The sequence below is a fragment of the Spinacia oleracea genome, chromosome 2, assembly GCF_020520425.1.
Source record: "Spinacia oleracea cultivar Varoflay chromosome 2, BTI_SOV_V1, whole genome shotgun sequence".
NCBI lineage: Eukaryota > Viridiplantae > Streptophyta > Magnoliopsida > Caryophyllales > Amaranthaceae > Spinacia > Spinacia oleracea.
Genome location: NC_079488.1, coordinates 45,567,655 through 45,588,768, shown reverse-complemented (window position 1 = coordinate 45,588,768; position 21,114 = coordinate 45,567,655). Strand labels below are relative to the sequence as shown.

Sequence of the window (21,114 nt, the reverse complement as noted above, 5' to 3'; positions counted from 1 at the left end):
ACATTCAAGGAACTAATGACAATGTCCTAATAGTCTAGAATACGAGTCAAGAGTAAGGAAAATGTCATTTTAGCCTAAATATGGCCTATAACGATCCAATGACCCTTAAATGTGCATAAATATATTGGAATGAGTTTAATAAAGTTCAAACTATGCATATTAATCATGTAATAAGAATAAAATGAGTCCATAGGTTCTTTAGTTCAAAGTTGGGAGCGTAAATATCATTTTTGCTCTAAATATGACCTATAACGACCCAATGAGCCTTAAATGTACATACACAGATTAGAATGATTTTTAGAAAGTTAAATAATCCATATTAATCATTTTATAAGAATCAAATGAGTCCTTAGGTTCTTTAGTTCAAACATGACCCATAACGACCAAACAAGTCTCAAATGTGCATAAATAGATTGGATTGAGTCTTGGAAACTTAAAACTAATCATATGAATCAGTCCTTCCAGCAAGCCATGAATCTCAAATAATAGCTATTGCCATAACAACAATAGGAAAAAAAAAAGAGTTTGAATCGAGTGAACACAATTAAGGAAGACTATAGAGACATTGAGCCAAAGAATTAACTGAGGAAAGCACTACAGCAGCATAAGAGAACATCAATAAGATCAGTGGGCCTGATATTAGAGAAGAGCAACAGACCAAAGTCCTACCTCACACATGATGAGTTGATCAAGTTGATAAGACCCATGTAGATGCAACAATCTAACCTGCAAGAAGCAATTAAGAGCTTAAAATATAGGACCCACAAGACTACTGGAGTATTTTTCAAATTTAGCAGGGTTAATTAATCAAGAGAACTAGGGTTAAGTGCCTACATTCAACCCTCTCTACTTCTGACATTCGAAGTTCTGCAGGAATTTTCTGAAATTGAGCAGCAAGTGACTGGTCTGCAAGAGATAAATTAACAGAGACAAAGGCTTTTATGGTTGCCTCTCCATTTCTGAATGTAGTGTCCACTGGTACATGGAAAAGATTTGCAACCTCTCTAGAGTAGAATTCATGGATCAAAGCAGAACCTCTCGTAACACCAAATCCGGTTGAATACCTGCAGCACAAAAATTGGGGAGATGAGACACCAAGATCAAAGTAAATTGGTAGGCAAGCGTGTATTAGCTATGTACCAGATTGTGAATATCACGACCTTGGCAGCACTATTTATTCCAAAATTTGAAGGTTTTTATGATTCAAAATTTAACAGAACTCATGAAGTAACAAGATATATTTAGATTGTATAAGTTCCAACGCAAAAGGATTAAGAAGCATATCCTCCAAATCTATCCAGCAAAGTAATTAAAGTGCAAGGCTTATCCTCCAAATCTATCCAACAGTCAAAACCACATAAGAAGCATATGCGTAATCGGATGCTTTAACAGCAGAAGCAACTTTTACACTGTGCGCAAACAAGAAACTGTACATTGTAGCAATATTCAGATAGATAGCCACCCTACTTCAGATATATGACATGACATGACAACCTAATGGAAGGATCCGAGATAATACAGGAGTTGAGTTAGAGCATACCATCCAACAATTACTTCCTTTGGGTTCCCTTTCTGGTGTGATGTCAACATATTGTGGTGGTACTCAATGTGCAATGCAACCTGGAGGGGGGGAAATATATAGTTAGACTATATGTGCGTTCACCATGATAACGTGAATCAATAGCAACAGCAATATATCCGCGTGAGGCGTATGCCTGGAATATATGAGAACAGTTATAACGCTTGCGCTCAACAATGCAAGATTAATTCAAGTAAAATACACCATTTAATAGTCATAGCCACCTCAAGCAAAGGTCGTAACCATTCTTTGCACTTGTGCGTGCTATGCAGGAAAACTATAGCTGGTCTCTTTGACGCACAACCACTTTGCTTCATGCTCAGAATCAGAACGGGTAATGTGTTACAGGAAATCAATCATAAACCAAAACCATCTTAAGAAAAATTGACAGCTTTTTCTAAACACCCCAATTAGTTTATATGACTATTATTTCCAGTGAAAGTCTATGTTAATATCCAAGATTGATCAATCTCACATGCGTGAAATGTAAGACCACAGATAGGAAATGGAATAACTCAATCACACACAGCCCATTTGCCAATTTTCGTTCTTTTACATAATGTAGTTTGTATAATGTACATAAACGCATACTAATCATGTTAATATTGAAAACTAACAACAAAACGTTTTGTAAAAAAAACACTAAAAACACAAACTCTAACAATTTTACTATTTATGTGTATGAGATTGATCTATCTCCGAATACTACCATATTCTCAAATTTATCTTTAACGACAAGAACAGCTAAATACTAATTTTGCTTTTGTTTTCGAATTGAGGATGTAATCGCTGCAAAGTGGGTGGAGTAAGTCCTTGCTAGAGATATTCAAGCAGCTATGGAGATAGGATTAAACTAAACAGTCCACATAGATTTCATTTTTCATTGACATTAGATACATGCTATTCTAATGTCTAATCCTGCTGATATACTTTTAGACCAGGAAAGATTAGAAATAGGAAAATATTGTTTTGCACTCAGCACAGTACAACTTGATAAGTCCTCTTTAGGAAAACAAAATTAAAGAGGAATGAGAGCTCCTCGTCTAGAGCTCGCTTCACTTCTTAATATAAGTCTTTCCTTAAAGGCATCCAACACTGGGTATCAATCGTATACCGCTAGTTTTCAAGTTAACATTGATACGAAACATCAGGCATAGGACCCATGATAGTTTTTACATTGCTTTAAATCATATTGAAATGCAATTTGCACAAACAATTGTATTACTCAAATGATTCTCAAAGTTAAATGAAAGGTTTAGGAATCTAAAAACTGACCAACAATTACTTAATTAGTATACCCTACACTCTGAAACGTACAAGCTATGAGAAATTTAAGAAAACTTCTAATTAGGCTGTGCTACTTTAAATTAGACGGTGTATTACTTATTTAGTAAATGCAATCAATTTTAATATAGTCCCTCATCACCAAGTCAACAATAGAGCTGCAGAGTAAATAACATCTAATCAACGTGAAAGGCGTACCTGTAATAGACCTAGCTTGCTCCGTTGACCACCACTGCGGGCTGTCGTCAGTCACTCATGCCGCTGTTGTGGAGTGGTTCCGAGTGGTGCCCTGCCGCCAATACGAAAAGCCCTAACTCCAAAATCCCCAAATTCAAATTCACAAACCCTAATTTCCTAAACTTAATTCTAAAAATCTCGACAAGAGAAGGGAAAGGCGCCGTCGTGCTAGGTCTGCTTGTAAAATCCCGGCAAGCTAGGTCTGCAAAAATTACGGCAGGCTGGTAGTCGGACCAGGTTCCAAAACGCAGAGGGGAAGAAGAAGGGGGAAGGTGAATAAAGAAGAGAGCTGAGGAGCGGGACAAGATTACTGGTAGTCCATCGAAGAAGATCGAAGATCGAAATTTTTCTTTGGCATCCCATTGAAGATCGAAGAAGGGAGGAAGAAGGTGAAAGCTTGCTAAAATTTTTCAAAGTGAAACGCGACTGGCTTGGTGTTAATGAATTATAAGCAAACAAAAAATTTATCCAGACCTGTTGCACCGAACAAATACATGTACGCTGCAACACGTAATAGGCTATCGCAGCGAACACGAAAAAGCCCCTTGCAAAAACAGGTATCGCAGCGAACATTATAATTGTACGCTGCAACAACCTTTTAAATGGTTTGACCGATTCCTTGTTGCAGGGTATTTATCCATGTACGCTGCAACAAGGGGGTTGCAACAAGGATTTTTTCTACTAGTGGAAGTACCTGAAAAGGCACAAAGATGACTTCCTGGTCTATGGTGGAGATGATGAATTAATTGTTAAAGTCTATACGGACGCAAGTTTCCAAACCGACAAAGATGATTTTAGATCACACTCTGGGTTTGTCTTCTGCCTCAATGGAGGAGCAGTAAGCTGGAAAAGTGCTAAGCAAAGCACCATTGCGGATTCTACAACTGAAGCGGAGTACATTGTTGCACATGAAGCAGCAAAGGAAGCTATATGGCTAAGGAAGTTCATAGGTGAAATTGGTGTAGTCCCCTCCATTAAAGGACCAATAGCCCTGTATTGTGATAATAACGGAGCTATTGCACAGGCAAAGGAGCCTAGACACCACCAAAGAGTCAAGCATGTACTTCGTAGATTTCACCTTCTACGAGAGTTCGTTGAAAGAAAAGAAGTCGAGATAAGCAAGATTGGAACTGATGACAATATCAGATCCATTGACTAAACCTCTGCCGCAGGCGAAGCACAACTCGCACACTGCAGCTATGGGAATCAAGCATATTGGAGAATGGCTTTGATGTCCTTATTTAATGTTTTAAAGTTTTAGAGTTTAATACTTTGTAAAACATTATTGGTTAATCATTCACAATAAATGAATAGAATTCATTTTTCCATTTAATTTGTGGTTTATTAAATGATGAGTCCCTTCAATTTGACGAAATATTCAAGATAGACTGTCAGGACCAGTCCTGTGACTAAGAAATGTCTATCAAGTGAACTTGAATGTCAAAAGTTGAAAATGGTCCCTGGTCGGAGTTTTCTATAAAATTGGACGCATAGAAAACATTAGACGACTAGAATGCAAGATGACTAGTAGTTCTGTTTCTTAAACTATGTGGACATGGCAATGTCATAATCATTTGCATAGATACTTACTTTGGGAACACTAGTATCGGACAGACCTATGAAACTTTACTGTAAGAGATGAAAATCTGTCGTAAGTAAATTTCATTAAAGTTATTAGACACTAAATCCTCAATACCTGAGTGATTTGAGATTACTTGTTTGAGAACTGGTTATTTTGATGTTGACCAACCGTCGCACCGTAAAAGGAGGCTATAAAGGCAACGCTCAGGTAATCACCTATTAAATGAAGTCTAATTTCAAGATTGCAAGATTGGGATTGTCCTCCCATAAATCGGGATGAAATGCTTAAAAGTTGTACAAGGCCACTCGGAGAGCTAGAAACTGTAAAATGCATGGCCGTGTTCGGATGAATCATAGGCTATGATTATCTGTTTATTTGATCAGTTGAACTCTGAAACCGAGAAACACCTCTGGACATAATAAGGATGACAATTCTTACCTTATGTTCAAGAGCAAGCATCGAGCAACAAAGGTATTAGGAAATGCACACTTGTCCCTAAGGACAAGTGGGAGACTGAAGGAAATAGTGCCCTTGGTCCAAGTATGCATATAATATTAAGTCTAATAAATGCGGTTCAGTATTAATTAACAAGTTAATAATTCGGTGAGATCAAGTGAGCTGAATGCCTACCTAGAGGCCGCTTCAGTTCAAGTGGAATTAATTATATTAATCCACAACTTACTCTTGACTGAACCCGTAGGGTGACACAAATAGTACGTAAACGGTTCAAGTATTTAATGGCATTAAATACTCCATCTATGGATATTCGGAATCGACGGATCTTGGTTTCAGTGGGAGCTGAGATCGTCATAAGCAAGATATGAATACTCCGGAATCGATGATATTGCCGAAAACGAAAATATGGATCGTATCGGAAATATAAATATTATCCAAGTCGTAGATGTTGCCGGAAACGGAAACATGGTACGTATCGGAAAATATTAATGGAAATGGAAATATTGCCGGAATCGGAAATATTGCCGGAAACGGAAATATTGTCTGAATCGGAAATATTATCGGAATCGGAAAATAATTCCGGAAACGGAAATATTAAATCTTTGTTCGAAACGGAAATGTTAAATATTGTTCGTGTCGGAAATGAATTCCGGAATCGGAAAATTAATCGGAAGCGCGTCGTACGAATTAGCATCGGACGAGACTTGCTAGACGAAGGCCCATTACGAAGCCAGACCCGCGTCCAGCAAGCCTGCGCGCCACACAAGGCAGCCAAGGCCACGCCAGGCCCAGCGCGAGGCCAGGCCCAGCAGGCCAAGGCGCGCGCACGAGTGAGCTGCGAGCTGCGCTGCTCGCGTGGGCTGAGAGCTCGCAAGGGTCGTGCTCGTGGGTGTTTGTGTCCGATACAAATCCTAAATCTAAAGGGGTTTGTTCAAAGATTAAATTCCTAATCCTAATAGGATAAAATAGTTAATAAGAGTTTTAATATAATTATAATTAAGCTAATTAGTATCCTAGTAGGATTCCAATTCCTTTCCATAAACTCTATAAATATAGGCCTAGGGTCACATATTTAACAGACGATTATTGAAGTATTCAAGGTAAGATTTTAAGCAAAAATCAGCCAAACACTTGCACCCAAATAGCCGAAAATCTAAGAGCCTTAGGGGCGATTCTAGTTGGTCAATCTTAAGGCGGATCCGGACGTGCTGTGGACTATCTACGGAGGGACGACACTTGGAGTTCTAAAAGACTTGTTCTTGTTCGGTTCGGGCGCAGCTAGGGAGGGCACGCTACAAAGTGTATGCATCTAAATTATGCTATATGATTATGTGTAAATAATATGTTTCTTGGCATTATGGTTTTTCCGCATGATTTATGTTTATTCATATGTATCATAACCTAACAGTGGTATCACGAGCCTCTTATTATTTTCATAATCTAAATTGCATGAACATGGTTAAATTTTACAAATTTGCAAAGAATTAAAGGGGTGATTAATTTTCGTAATTAATTGCAAATTGCGTTTATTTAATTATATGTAAGCAGTTTTTCGGCAGTTTCTTCGTTACTCATCCAAATCGAGTGATTTTTGTGTCAATTCCGCATGTAAAAGGCATTCTAAAATTTTTCGGAGGTTTTAGTTTTTCGAACGCAAAAGGCTGTAAATTTAAGATGTTTAATTAAGTATTTGCGATTCTTGTTGATAAATCTTGAGTTTTTGATTGACCTACTGTATATGTTTAACAATTATGAATGCCTAGACTTGTTAATTATACAACCTAATTTGTAATTATGATTAATTTGTTGAAGTTCGAATAATTTAGAATTGATTTGATTTTCATGATAAATTAATAATTTAATTAGGCACCGATTATTAAAATCCACCATAAAAATTGTTAATTTATGTTAAATTTTTAATTTTTATGACCTAGATTTGAATCCATGTTAATCGGAAATTAATTGATTAATAAATTTTCGATTTTTCGCCTTAAAATTATGAAATTAATATGATTTATTAATTTGTCATTAATTTTGGAATAAAAGTTTTAATTTTTATGCAATTCGCTCATAAAACTTGCACGCACAAAGCAATGGATGCTACGTGTTACCCTTAAGGGGTGTTGTATAGTGCGGGCATGCGACGACGAGCAAGGGAGCTCGTCGCCCATGCGGTACGATGCAACGAGCAAGAGCCATGGCACACGAGCACAAGGCAGCACGCTGCCCTGTGTCGAGTGCTGTGCGCATATGGGCGAGTGGGCAAGGGCGAAGGGCCAAGGCGCAAGCCATCGGGCAGACGCGTGTGGGCAGCAAGCGTGCTGCGCCACAACGCGCGCTGCCACGCCCAGCAAGCAAGCAGACGCGAGGCAAGCAGGCGCGACGAGCGAGCGGGCGCGCGCAGCGTGGCCTGCACTGCTGCGTTGCGTGTGGCCTGCTTGCGTATTGCTACACGAACAGTCGAGGGGCGCTAAGCCTCGTGCACTCGACGGGGCTTGGGCGCAAGCCCAAGTGCTCGTCGTGTTACAATTGTCGCGTTTTAAATTTTAATTCGAGTTTTTAAGTTCCTAATTTTAATTAATTTTAAAATTAATAATTTAAATTGTTTTCTTGGATTTTGATTTTGAATATTATAATTATTATAAATTATAATTGATTCTAATTATTTTACTAAAGTTAAAAACCTTGAATTAATTTAAATTCGACTGAAAATAAATTAAATAAGTGTATTTATAAATTTATATGAGCTTTAAATTTTAATTAAATTTGTATGTTTCCGGTTAGACTAGAAATACATTTTTATGTTTAAAATTAGTAAAGCATATGAATTTATTGGTTTAAGTGGGAGCAATTTTAGTCATAAACTCTTGATTAGGTCTACAAATCCTTTAAGGTTAAACAACTTGATTAGAATTAATAAGGACTGAATAATTGGTAGATTATTGGTACCCTTGATTAATTGTTGCAAATATTTATGTGATGCATAACGTGTTTTACTAACCAGCTATGTGGGCCATTCATGATAATGAATGGGTGAATGGTATATATTGTATATGTACTGTTTTGCAGGTTATGAAGTGACTAGTATGGCCCAAATAGGATAGAAAAAATGGTCTGCGTACCATTAATTTGAATGTAATTGGTCTAAAGCACCAAATTTGTTTTTCAATTAAAATATGGTCTGCGTACCATCAAATAGTTGTAATTAGTTTAATTATAGTTTATCCTATTTGAAGAAAATGGCGCCTCCCACGGAGATTTTCAAGACGGACTTTGAAGTTGAAGCTTCAAGATGAAGTCGGGCCATACTAGATCACATTTATCTTATGCATGCTTTAAGTTATTTATTGCTTTTAAATATGTCTTAAATATACATGAGATCGAAGCTTGATTATGTTGCATGATTAAGGATTTTAGTTCACTTAAAATCTAACCAACATAGTAAGAGCCTTAAGTTCCAAACTTAAAAATTGAGTTAAAAGGTGCCATGCCAAAATAACACTTACTTGGATATCCTTTTTTCATCGATCTTAGTAATAGTTTTCCGCCATAGCGTGGTGTTACTTATCGATACTAAAGGGGTAAGGTACACAAATAATTGTGAGTACATGTTAGTTTTGGTGAAACTCAACGATATAAGTAAGGAGTCCTTTTATGTCGTGGCAAAATCGATAGGTTTACCTAATAAGTTCTTAGACGTACCTATCAACCAAGAGTAGTTTCTAGACTATTAGCAAAAGGCTTTTGCTTACCTAAAAGATTTTAGAATTGAGTCTAAATACATAATGTGCTTAATTCTTCAATGGTTTTTAGGATCTTGGAATCATTTTATTCACACCTGCCGGAACACATAACTTGAATAAAATGCTTAATGAACATTGAATTATGCATGTATGCTAGAATTTAAGTTTATTAAGAGAAACTGTGAATGATTATTTATTTGTTTATTCTTTTCAATTGTAGTTTTAATTATGGCAAACAACAATTCATTCAACATTCGATCAATTCTCGAAAAGGAGAAGTTGAGCGGGAAAAACTTCCTTGACTGGAAAAGGAACTTGCAAATAGTTCTTATGCAGGAAGAAAAGGAGTATGTCCTGGAAGAGGCGATGCCCGAAGCCGCAGGCGATGCCCGAAGCCGCAGGCGAAGGGGTCACTCAGGCAGCCCTCAATCGTTGGATTGATGCCAACAAGGATGTGAAATGTCTAATGCTTGCAACCATGAGTGCAGATCTACAGAAAATGTTCATCAACTTAGATGCTTTCTCGATCATTAGTGAGTTAAAGAACATGTTCCAAGATCTGGCTCGAGTCGAAAGATTCGAGACTCATAGGCAAATTCTTAAGACCAAGCTTAAGAAAGGCGAGCCCGTAAGTCCACATGTTCTCAAAATGATTGGACTCATTGAGAATATGAGTCGGCTGGATCAGCAATTCTCTCAGGAAATGGCTGTAGACACTATCCTCCATTCTCTTCATAACGGGTATAATCAGTTCAAACTGAACTACAGTATGAATAGTCTGGACAAAACGCTCACTGAGCTTCACGGTATGCTGAAGACCGCTGAAAAGACGCTCAAAAGTGATAAGCAAGATGTGCTTATGGTGCGTGGGGGCAAGTTCAAGAAATCTGGAAAGAAGAGGAATGCTAAGAAAGGTGGCAACAAGGCCAGCCCAACTAAGCAAACTGGCGCCAAATCTGAAAAGAGGAAGGTCAGTCAACCCACTTCAGAATCCGAATGCTTCTACTGCAAGAAGAAGGGGCATTGGAAGAGAGATTGCTTGAAGCTAAAGGAAGATCAGAAGAAAGGAACAGTCGTTCCATCTTCAGGTATTTTCGTTATAGACTGTACACTTGTTAATTCAACTTATTGGGTATTAGATACAGGTTGTGGCTCACACTTATGTTCCAATTCACAGAGACTAAGAAGAAGTAGAAAGTTAAGCAAGGGTGAAGTCGACCTATGAGTGAGAAATGGAGCACGGATTGCTGCATTAGCTGTAGGAACTTATTATTTTTCGTTGCCATCTGGGCTAGTTTTGGAACTGGAAGAATGTTTCCATGTTCCAAGTCTTACTAAAAACATCATTTTTGTTTCTTGCTTAGATGCTAAGGGATTTTCCTTTTTAATAAAAGACAATAGTTGTTCGTTTTATTTTAAAGAGATGTTTTATGAATCTGCTAGATTAGTCAATGGACTTTATTTATTAGATCACGACAAACAATTTTATAACATAAATACCAAAAAGGCCAAAAAGGATGATTCATATCTCACCTATCTGTGGCATTGTCGATTAGGCCATATTAACTTGAAACACATGGAAAGACTTCAAAAGGAAGGAATTCTAGAACCGTTTGACTTAGAGGATTGTGGTAAGTGCGAATCATGTTTACTTGGCAAAATGACACAACAACCTTTCTCTAAAGTTGGAGAAAGAGCAACTGAACTATTGGGTTTAATCCATACAGATGTATGTGGACCAATGAGTACATATGCTAGGGGTGGTTTCAGCTACTTTATCACTTTCACTGATTACTTCAGTAGATATGGTTATGTCTACCTAATGAAGCATAAGTCTGAATCCTTTGACAAATTCAAGGAATTTCAGAGTGAAGTAGAGAATCAATTAGGCAAGAAGATTAAGGCGCTGCGGTCTGATAGAGGCGGTGAATATCTGAGCTATAAATTTTGATGACCATCTGAAAGAATGTGGAATTCTATCAGAATTGACTCCTCCTGGAACACCACAATGGAACGGTGTTTCGGAACGGAAGAACAGAACCTTGCTAGACATGGTTAGATCAATGATGGGTGAGGCCGAACTTCCGATAGAATTTTGGGGACATGCACTGAATACAGCCGCACTCACTATAAATAGAGCTCCGTCTAAAGCTGTTGAAAAGACTCCATATGAGTTATGGTTTGGAAAGCCTCTAAAAGTGTCTTTGGGGATGTGAAGTATACGTCAAACGATTAATTTTAGACAAACTTCATCCAAAATTTGACAAATGTATCCTTGTGGGCTATCCAAAGGAAACAAAGGGGTATTACTTCTACAATACATCTGAGAACAAGGTGTTTGTTGCTGGAGATGGTATATTTTTGGAAAAGGATCACATTTCCAAAATGACAAGTGGGAGAAAAGTAGACCTCGAAGAAATTCGAGTCGAACAACAAACTCTAGAGAATGCTCAAGATGACATTCAGGATGAAACTCAGAGATCTTTAGAAGTTTCTGGTGAGAATCATGGACAATCTAGAGATGTAACCCCGCGTAGATCGCAGAGATATAGATCTCAGCCGGAAAGGTACTTAGGTATTTTGACGAACGAGAGCTATGATGTTCTATTACTTGAAAGTGATGAACCTGCGACTTACAAACAAGCTATGACGAGCCCTAGCTCCAAGCAATGGCATGAAGCCATGCAATCTGAATTAGACTCCATGTTTGAAAACCAAGTATGGGATCTGGTCGATTTGCAAGATGGCTACCAAGCCATTGGAAGTAAATGGGTTTTCAAACTGAAAAAGGACAAGGATGGAAAACTTGAAGTTTTCAAAGCTAGATTGGTTGCAAAAGGTTACAGGCAAGCCCACGATGTGGATTATGATGAAACCTTTTCACCAGTTGCAATGCTAAAGTCTATTCGGATAATGTTAGCAATCGTTGCATATTACGATTACGAAATATGGCAGATGGATGTAAAAACCGCTTTCTTAAACGGCGTTTTAACAGAAACTGTGTTTATGACACAGCCTGAGGGTTTTGAGGATCCAAGGAATGCTAAAAAGGTATGCAAGCTAAAGAAATCAATCTACGAATTGAAGCAAGCATCCAGTAGCTGGAATATACGTTTTGATGAAGCAGTCAGTGACTTTGGTTTCATCAGGAACGCAGACGAATCTTGTGTATACAAGAAGGTCAGTGGGAGCAAAATTTCTTTTCTAGTATTATATGTCGACGACATATTACTTATCGGAAATGACATTCCTATGTTGAATTCTGTCAAGATTTGGCTTAGGAAATGTTTTTCGATGAAGGATCTAGGAGAAGCACAGTACATATTGGGCATCAAGATTTACAGAGATAGATCTAAAAAGATGATTGGACTTAGTCAAAGCACTTATATCAATAAAGTACTTGATAGGTTCAAGATGGCAGACTCCAAGCGAGGCTACCTACCCATGTCTCATGGAATGACTCTAAGCAAGACTCAGTGCCCAAAAACACTTGATGAGCGTAGACGAATGAATGGGATTCCGTATGCATCATTGATTGGTTCAATAATGTATGCTATGATATGTAGACGCCCGGATGTTGCGTATGCACTCAGTGCTACGAGCAGATACCAGTCAGACCCAGGAGAGGCACATTAGACTGCTGCCAAAAATATTCTGAACACTAGTAGAAAAAACCCTTTTTGCAGCGGGCTTTTAGACCCCTGTTGCAGCGTACATCGTATGCTGCAACTGGGGGGCCTGCAACAAGTCTGAACTTGCTGCAGCGTACAATGTTCGCTGCAAAAAGTGGTTTTTTACAGCGTACATATATATGTACGCTGCAGCAAGTGTCAAAAAATTGGCAAAATTTTTGACTTGTTGCCGCGTACATAGTCGTGTACGCTGCAAAAACTCCACATTTTGCAGGGTACATTTATTTGTACGCTGCAACAAGTCTGAAATTTTACAAATTTTACACCCTTGTTGCAGCGTACACATATATATGTACGCTGCAATAAAGCACTTTGGCGGGAAAATTTTAATTTTGTTTAGGGATACCTAGAGTGCCTTGCACCAAATATAGAAACCTGTCACAACAATAATAGAATATCGCAACCTGTATAACAAATATAAAAACAATAATTGTTGTTTTGTATACATGAAACCAAAGTGCACGTACATTTAAATATATGCTCCAATTTCAACGTACGCATACATTTTAATATAAAACATTGTTCTATAACATCTAAACCAACTCGATCAAGCGCGCTCAGGCCAATAATAAATATTTGCTGGTAAAAAACTAGCCCATTGCTCACGAACCACATCAATTTCCTCACTAGCATAAGGCGCATTCCTCAGAGTATAGACCTTTACAAAAACAAAAATCTCAATTAAGCATCAGATTAAATGCAAATTAAATATCACATTTTAACATTCAAGGAACTAATGACAATGTCCTAATAGTCTAGAATACGAGTCAAGAGTAAGGAAAATGTCATTTTAGCCTAAATATGGCCTATAACGATCCAATGACCCTTAAATGTGCATAAATATATTGGAATGAGTTTAATAAAGTTCAAACTATGCATATTAATCATGTAATAAGAATAAAACGAGTCCATAGGTTCTTTAGTTCAAAGTTGGGAGCGTAAATATCATTTTTGCTCTAAATATGACCTATAACGACCCAATGAGCCTTAAATGTACATACACAGATTAGAATGATTTTTAGAAAGTTAAATAATGCATATTAATCATTTTATAAGAATCAAATGAGTCCTTAGGTTCTTTAGTTCATACATGACCTATAACGACCAAACAAGTCTCAAATGTGCATAAATAGATTGGATTGAGTCTTGGAAACTTAAAACTAATCATATGAATCAGTCCTTCCAGCAAGCCATGAATCTCAAATAATAGTTATTGCCATAACAACAATAGTAAAAAAAAAGAGTTTGAATCAAGTGAACACAATTAAGGAAGACTATAGAGACATTGAGCCAAAGAATTAACTGAGGAAAGCACTACAGCAGCATAAGAGAACATCAATAAGATCAGTGGGCCTGATATTAGAGAAGAGCAACAGAACAAAGTCCTACCTCACACATGATGAGTTGATCAAGTTGATAAGACCCATGTAGATGCAACAATCTAACCGGCAAGAAGCAATTAAGAGCTTAAAATATAGGACCCACAAGACTACTGGAGTATTTTTCAAATTTAGCAGGGTTAATTAATCAAGAGAACTAGGGTTAAGTGCCTACATTCAACCCTCTCTACTTCTGACATTGGAAGTTCTGCAGGAATTTTCTGAAATTGAGCAGCAAGTGACTGGTCTCCAAGAGATAAATTAACAGAGACAAAGGCTTTTATGGTTGCCTCTCCATTTCTGAATGTAGTGTCCACTGGTACATGGAAAAGATTTGCAACCTCTCTAAAGTAGAATTCATGGATCAAAGCAGAACCTCTCGTAACACCAAATCCGGTTGAATACCTGCAACACAAAAATTGGGGAGATGAGACACCAAGATCAAAGTAAATTGGTAGGCAAGCGTGTATTAGCTATGTACCAGCTTGTGAATATCACAACCTTGGCAGCACTATTTATTCCAAAATTTGAAGGTTTTTATGATTCAAAATTTAACAGAACTCATGAAGTAACAAGATATATTTAGATTGTATAAGTTCCAACGCAAAAGGATTAAGAAGCATATCCTCCAAATCTATCCAGCAAAGTAATTAAAGTGCAAGGCTTATCCTCCAAATCTATCCAACAGTCAAAACCACATAAGAAGCATATGCGTAATCGAATGCTTTAACAGCAGAAGCAGCTTTTACACTGTGTGCAAACTAGAAACTGTACATTGTAGCAATATTCAGATAGATAGCCACCCTACTTCAGATATATGACATGACATGACAACCTAATGGAAGGATCCGAGATAATACAGGAGTTGAGTTAGAGCATACCATCCAACAATTACTTCCTTTGGGTTCCCTTTCTGGTGTGATGTCAACATATTGTGGTGGTACTCAACGTGCAATGCAACCTGGAGGGGGGGGGGGAAATATATAGTTAGACTATATGTGCGTTCACCATGATAACGTGAATCAATAGACACAGCAATATATCCGCGTGAGGCGTATGCCTGGAATATATGAGAACAGTTATAACGCTTGCGCTCAACAATGCAAGATTAATTCAAGTAAAATACACCATTTAATAGTCATAGCCACCTCAAGCAAAGGCCGTAACCATTCTTTGCACTTGTGCGTGCTGTGCAGGAAAACTAAAGCTGGTCTCTTTGACGCACAACCACTTTGCTTCATGCTCAGAATCAGAACGGGTAATGTGTTACAGGAAATCAATCATAAACCAAAACCATCTTACGAAAAATTGACAGCTTTTTCTAAACACCCCAATTAGTTTATATGACTATTATTTCCAGTGAAAGTCTATGTTAATATCTAAGATTGATCAATCTCACATGCGTGAAATGTAAGACCACATATAGGAAATGGAATAACTCAATCACACACAGCCCATTTGCCAATTTTCCGTTCTTTTACATAATGTAGTTTGTATAATGTACATAAACGCATAATAATCATGTTAATATTGAAAACTAACAACAAAACGTTTTGTAAAAATAACACTAAAAACACAAACTCTAACAATTTTACTATTTATGTGTATGAGATTGATCTATCTCCGAATACTACCATATCCTCAAATTTATCTTTAACGACAAGAACAGCTAAATACTAATTTTGCTTTTGTTTTCGAATTGAGGATGTAATCGCTGCAAAGTGGGTGGAGTAAGTCCTTGCTAGAGATATTCAAGCAGCTATGGAGATAGGATTAAACTAAACAGTCCACATAGATTTAATTTTTCATTGACATTAGATACATGCTATTCTAATGTCTAATCCTGATGATATACTTTTAGACCAGGGAAGATTAGAAATAGGAAAATATTGTTTTGCACTCAGCACAGTACAACTTGATAAGTCCTCTTTAGGAAAACAAAATTAAAGAGGAATGAGAGCTCCTCGTCTAGAGCTCGCTTCACTTCTTAACATAAGTCTTTCCTTAAAGGCATCCAACACTGGGTATCAATCGTATACCGCTAGTTTTCAACTTAACACAGATACGAAACATCAGGCATAGGACCCATGATAGTTTTTACATTGCTTCAAATCATATTGAAATGCAATTTGCACAAACAATTGTATTACTCAAATGATTCTCAAAGTTAAATGAAAGGTTTAGGAATCTAAAAACTGACCAACAATTTATTAATTAGTATACCCTACACTCTGAAACGTACAAGCTATGAGAAATTTAAGAAAACTTCTAATTAGGATGTGCTACTTTAAATCAGACGGTGTATTATTTATTTAGTAAATGCAATCAATTTTAATATAGTCCCTCATCACCAAGTCAACAATAGAGCTGCAGAGTAAATAACATCTAATCAACGTGAAAGGCGTACCTGTAATAGACCTAGCTTGCTCCGTCGACCACCACTGCGGGCTGTCGTCAGTCACTCATGCCGCTGTTGTGGAGTGGTTCCGAGTGGTGCTCTGCCGCCAATACGAAAAGCCCTAACTCCAAAATCCCCAAATTCAAATTCACAAACCCTAATTTCCTAAACTTAATTCTAAAAATCTCGACAAGAGAAGGGAACGGCGCCGTCGTGCTAGGTCTGCTTGTAAAATCCCGGCAAGCTAGGTCTGCAAAAATTACGGCAGGCTGGTAGTCGGACCAGGTTCCAAAACGCAGAGGGGAAGAAGAAGGGGGAAGGTGAATAAAGAAGAGAGCTGAGGAGCGGGACAAGATTACTGGTAGTCCATCGAAGAAGATCGAAGATCGAAATTTTTCTTTGGCATCCCATTAAAGATCGAAGAAGGGAGGAAGAAGGTGAAAGCTTGCTAAATTTTTTCAAAGTGAAACGCGACTGGCTTGGTGTTAATGAATTATAAGCAAACAAAAAAATTATCCAGACCTGTTGCACCGAACAAATACATGTACGCTGCAACACGTAATAGGCTACCGCAGCGAACACGAAAAAGCCCCTAGCAAAAACAGGTATCGCAGCGAACATTATAATTCTACGCTGCAACAACCTTTTAAATGGTTTGACCGATTCCTTGTTGCAGGGTATTTATCCATGTACGCTGCAACAAGGGGGTTGCAACAGGGGTTTTTTCTACTAGTGGAAGTACTTGAAAAGGCGCAAAGATGACTTCCTGGTCTATGGTGGAGATGATGAATTAATTGTTAAAGGCTATACAAACTCAAGTTTCCAAACCGACAAAGATGATTTTAGATCACAGTCTGGGTTTGTCTTCTGCCTCAACGGAGGAGCAGTAAGCTGGAAAAGTGCTAAGCAAAGCACCATTGCGGATTCTACAACTGAAGCGGAGTACATTGCTGCACATGAAGCAGCAAAGGAAGCTATATGGCTAAGGAAGTTCATAGGTGAACTTGGTGTAGTCCCCTCCATTAAAGGACCAATAGCCCTGTATTGTGATAATAACGGAGCTATTGCACAGGCAAAGGAGCCTAGACACCACCAAAGAGTCAAGCATGTACTTCGTAGATTTCACCTTCTACGAGAGTTCGTTGAAAGAAAAGAATTCGAGATAAGCAAGATTGAAACTGATGACAAGATATCAGATCCATTGACTAAACCTCTGCCGCAGGCGAAGCACAACTCGCACACTGCAGCTATGGGAATCAAGCATATTGGAGAATGGCTTTGATGTCCTTATTTGATGTTTTAAATTTTTAGAGTTTAATACTTTGTAAAACATTATTGGTTAATCATTCACAATAAATGAATAGAATTCATTTTTCCATTTAATTTGTGGTTTATTAAATGATGAGTCCCTTCAATTTGACGAAATATTCAAGATAGACTGTCAGGACCAGTCCTGTGACTAAGAAATGTCTATCAAGTGAACTTGAATGTCAAAAGTTGAAAATGGTCCCTGGTCGGAGTTTTCTATAAAATTGGACGCATAGAAAACATTAGACGACTAGAATGCAAGATGACTAGTAGTTATGTTTCTTGAACTATGTGGACATGGAAATTTCATAATCATTTGCGTAGATACTTACTTTGGGAAGACTAGTATCGGACAGACCTATGAAACTTTACTGTAAGAGATGAAAATCTGTCATAAGTAAATTTCATTAAAGTTATTAGACACTAAATCCTCAATACCTGAGTGATTTGAGATTACTTGTTTGAGAACTGGTTACTTTGATGTTGACCAACCGTCGCACCGTAAAAGGAGGCTATAAAGGCAACGCTCGGGTAATCACCTATTAAACGAAGTCTAATCTCAAGATTGCAAGATTGGGATTGTCCTCCCATAAATCGGGATGAAATGCTTAAAAGTTGTACAAGGCCACTCGGAGAACTAGAAACTGTAAAATGCATGGCCGTGCTCGGATGAATCATAGGCTATGATTATCTGTTTATTTGATCAGTTGAACTCTGAAACCGAGAAACACCTCTGGACATAATAAGGATGACAATTCTTACCTTATGTTCAAGAGCAAGCATCGAGCGACAAATGAATTAGGAAATGCACACTTGTCCCTAAGGACAAGTGTGAGACTGAAGGAAATAGTGCCCTTGGTCCAAGTATGCATATAATATTAAGTCTAATAAATGCGGTTCAGTATTAATTAACAAGTTAATAATTCAGTGAGATCAAGTGAGCTGAATGCCTACCTAGAGGCCGCTTCAGTTTAAGTGGAATTAATTATATTAATCCACAGCTTACTCTTGACTGAACCCGTAGGGTCACACAAATAGTACGTAAACGGATCAAGTATTTAATGGCATTAAATACTCCATCTATGGATATTCGGAATCGACGGATCTTGGTTTCAGTGGGAGCTGAGATCGTCGTAAGCAAGAAATGAATACTCCGGAAACGATGATATTGCCGAAAACGAAAATATGGATCGTGTCGGAAATATGAATATTATCCAAGTCGTAGATGTTGCCGGAAACGGAAACATGGTACGTATCGGAAAATATTAATGGAAATGGAAATATTGCCGGAATCAGAAATATTGCCGGAAACGGAAATATTGTCTGAATCGGAAATATTATCGGAATCGGAAAATAATTCCGGAAACGGAAATATTAAATATTTGTTCAAAACGGAAATTAATTTCCGAATCGGAAATGTTAAATATTGTTCGTGTCGGAAATGAATTCCGGAATCGGGAAATTAATCGGAAGCGCGTCGTACGAATTAGCATCGGACGAGACTTGCTAGACGAAGGCCCAGCACGAAGACTGGCCCGCGTCCAGCAAGCCTGCGCGCCACACAAGGCAGCCAAGGCCACGCCAGGCCCAGCGCAAGGCCAGGCCCAGCAGGCCAAGGCGCGCGCACGAGTGGGCTGCGAGCTGCGCTGCTCGCGTGGGCCGCAAGGCTTGCGTGGGCTGAGCGCTCGCAAGGGTCGTGCTCGTGGGTGTTTGTGTCCGATACAAATCCTAAATCTAAAGGGGTTTGTTCAAAGATTAAATTCCTAATCCTAATAGGATAAAATAGTTAATAAGAGTTTTAATATAATTCTAATTAAGCTAATTAGTATCCTAGTAGGATTCCAATTCCTTTCCATAAACTCTATAAATATAGGCCTAGGGTCACATATTTAACAGACGATTATTGAAGTATTCAAGGTAAGATTTTAAGCAAAAATCAGCCAAACACTTGCACCCAAATAGCCGAAAATCTAAGAACCTTAGGGGCGATTCTAGTTGGTCAATCTTAAGGCGGATCCGGACGTGCTGTGGACTATCTACGGAGGGAAGACACTTGGAGTCCTAAAAGACTTGTTCTTGTTCGGTTCGGGCGCAGCTAGGGAGGGCACGCTACAAAGTGTATGCATCTAAATTATGCTATATGATTATGTGTAAATAATATGTTTCTTGGCATTATGGTTTTTCCGCATGATTTATGTTTATTCATATGTATCATAACCTAACAAGTAGGGCGTCCCAAAATGACATTGTACGCTGTTAAGTCTTTGACAATTAGGAAGTCCACATCCATCTTTCTTCCGTCATTACTTCCTCCTATTCGTACGGGTAGGGTTATGACGCCTACAGGATGTATGATGCTTCCTCCAAAGCCGATGATGGGATAGTGAGTGTTTTCAATTGTTTTAAGATCATGAGCTAGAAGACTTAAGCACTCCATGCTCATTATGTCAAATGAACTCCCTGTATCTATCAATATATTGATTCGGAAATGTAATTTAATAGCGTTTTTTTAATAGCGCTTTTGCCCTTTCCGCTGTGAAAGATATTAAATACTACATATTATAGCGCTTATAAAATAAGCACTGTTATATCTCTACTTACTATAGCGCGTCATAATACACCGCTATTAAATCCATTAAAAAATAAAACAAAATAAATTATAACTTAGAAAAATTAAAATAAAGAAATTGGTTCTCTTTCTTCCGTTTTCTTCTGCTCCCCCAAAACCCTTTCGATTGCGCCTTTTCTCTACTCTCAACTTCTCAAGACTGACAATCAAAGCAACGATTTCAATGCTATACAATGCCGACAACGCGAGGTTTCTTTATCTTCCTCTCATTTTCGTATGTTCTTCTTCAATTTTTTAAAAGTTTTACTATGAATTGTGGCTGATGCAAATTACAAAGCATATTAGGGATCGAAGAGGATTTCGTCGGGGAATTGAATTGAATGAATTCCAGAATCACCTAGTATCGGAAATTGTTCTCTGATTTTTCTGGGTCTGTATAAATTTGTTGTGATTTAACTGATTTACTACTCACAAAGTCACATTGTCTAGCTGGGTTTGGTTCGAGGGTTTCAAATTTTTGTATTTGGGTTATGGAGTTGGCTGGAATTGAGGTCTTAAACTCCTTAAGAACTGATATTAATTGGGTATGAGAACACTGTTTATGTGGGATTATCTTTCATAAAATGTCATCCTTAGATCACAATTTGTCAGCTTGTTTGGTGATTTCTAGTATAATATCAACAAATCAAATATTCTCATGTTTGTATGATCAAGTTGTTATACCTGTTAGAATGATGATTAGTATTTGCAAATTGCGACGGTGTAAAAACACATTGTGATGCAGAAAGACAGTGATGCTGTGAAGGATGATCTTGATCAGTTAAGCGAAGTTGGTTGGGCCAAAAGGTGGAGCTCTCAGCCGCGTATCTCTCGTCGCTCAATAAGTA

The 21,114-nt window shown here is 37.9% G+C and overlaps 2 protein-coding genes across 3 annotated transcripts; both read right to left on the bottom strand.

Moving 5' to 3' along the window:
* Positions 1-511: 511 nt before the first annotated feature.
* LOC110803380 (eukaryotic translation initiation factor 3 subunit F-like) lies at positions 512-1,815 on the bottom strand. Its single transcript, XM_056836758.1, has 2 exons — positions 1,541-1,815; positions 512-1,064 (listed from the first exon to the last, which is right to left on the bottom strand). Exons 1-2 carry the CDS (start codon positions 1,588-1,590, stop codon positions 800-802), a joined length of 315 nt encoding a protein of 104 aa, XP_056692736.1. The 5' UTR covers positions 1,591-1,815; the 3' UTR covers positions 512-799.
* An 11,145-nt stretch (positions 1,816-12,960) lies between these two features.
* LOC130467842 (eukaryotic translation initiation factor 3 subunit F-like) lies at positions 12,961-16,948 on the bottom strand. Of its 2 annotated transcripts, none has more exons than XR_008927790.1 (4): positions 16,360-16,948; positions 14,834-14,913; positions 13,963-14,357; positions 12,961-13,231 (listed from the first exon to the last, which is right to left on the bottom strand). XR_008927790.1 is itself a non-coding variant. In XM_056836757.1 (4 exons), exons 2-4 carry the CDS (start codon positions 14,881-14,883, stop codon positions 13,200-13,202), a joined length of 312 nt encoding a protein of 103 aa, XP_056692735.1. In that variant the 5' UTR covers positions 14,884-14,913; positions 16,360-16,948; the 3' UTR covers positions 12,961-13,199. The 2 variants fall into 2 exon arrangements, 1 of the variants encoding a protein (XP_056692735.1); XM_056836757.1 differs by having other exon boundaries at positions 14,128-14,357.
* Between the last annotated feature and the right edge of the window lie 4,166 nt (positions 16,949-21,114).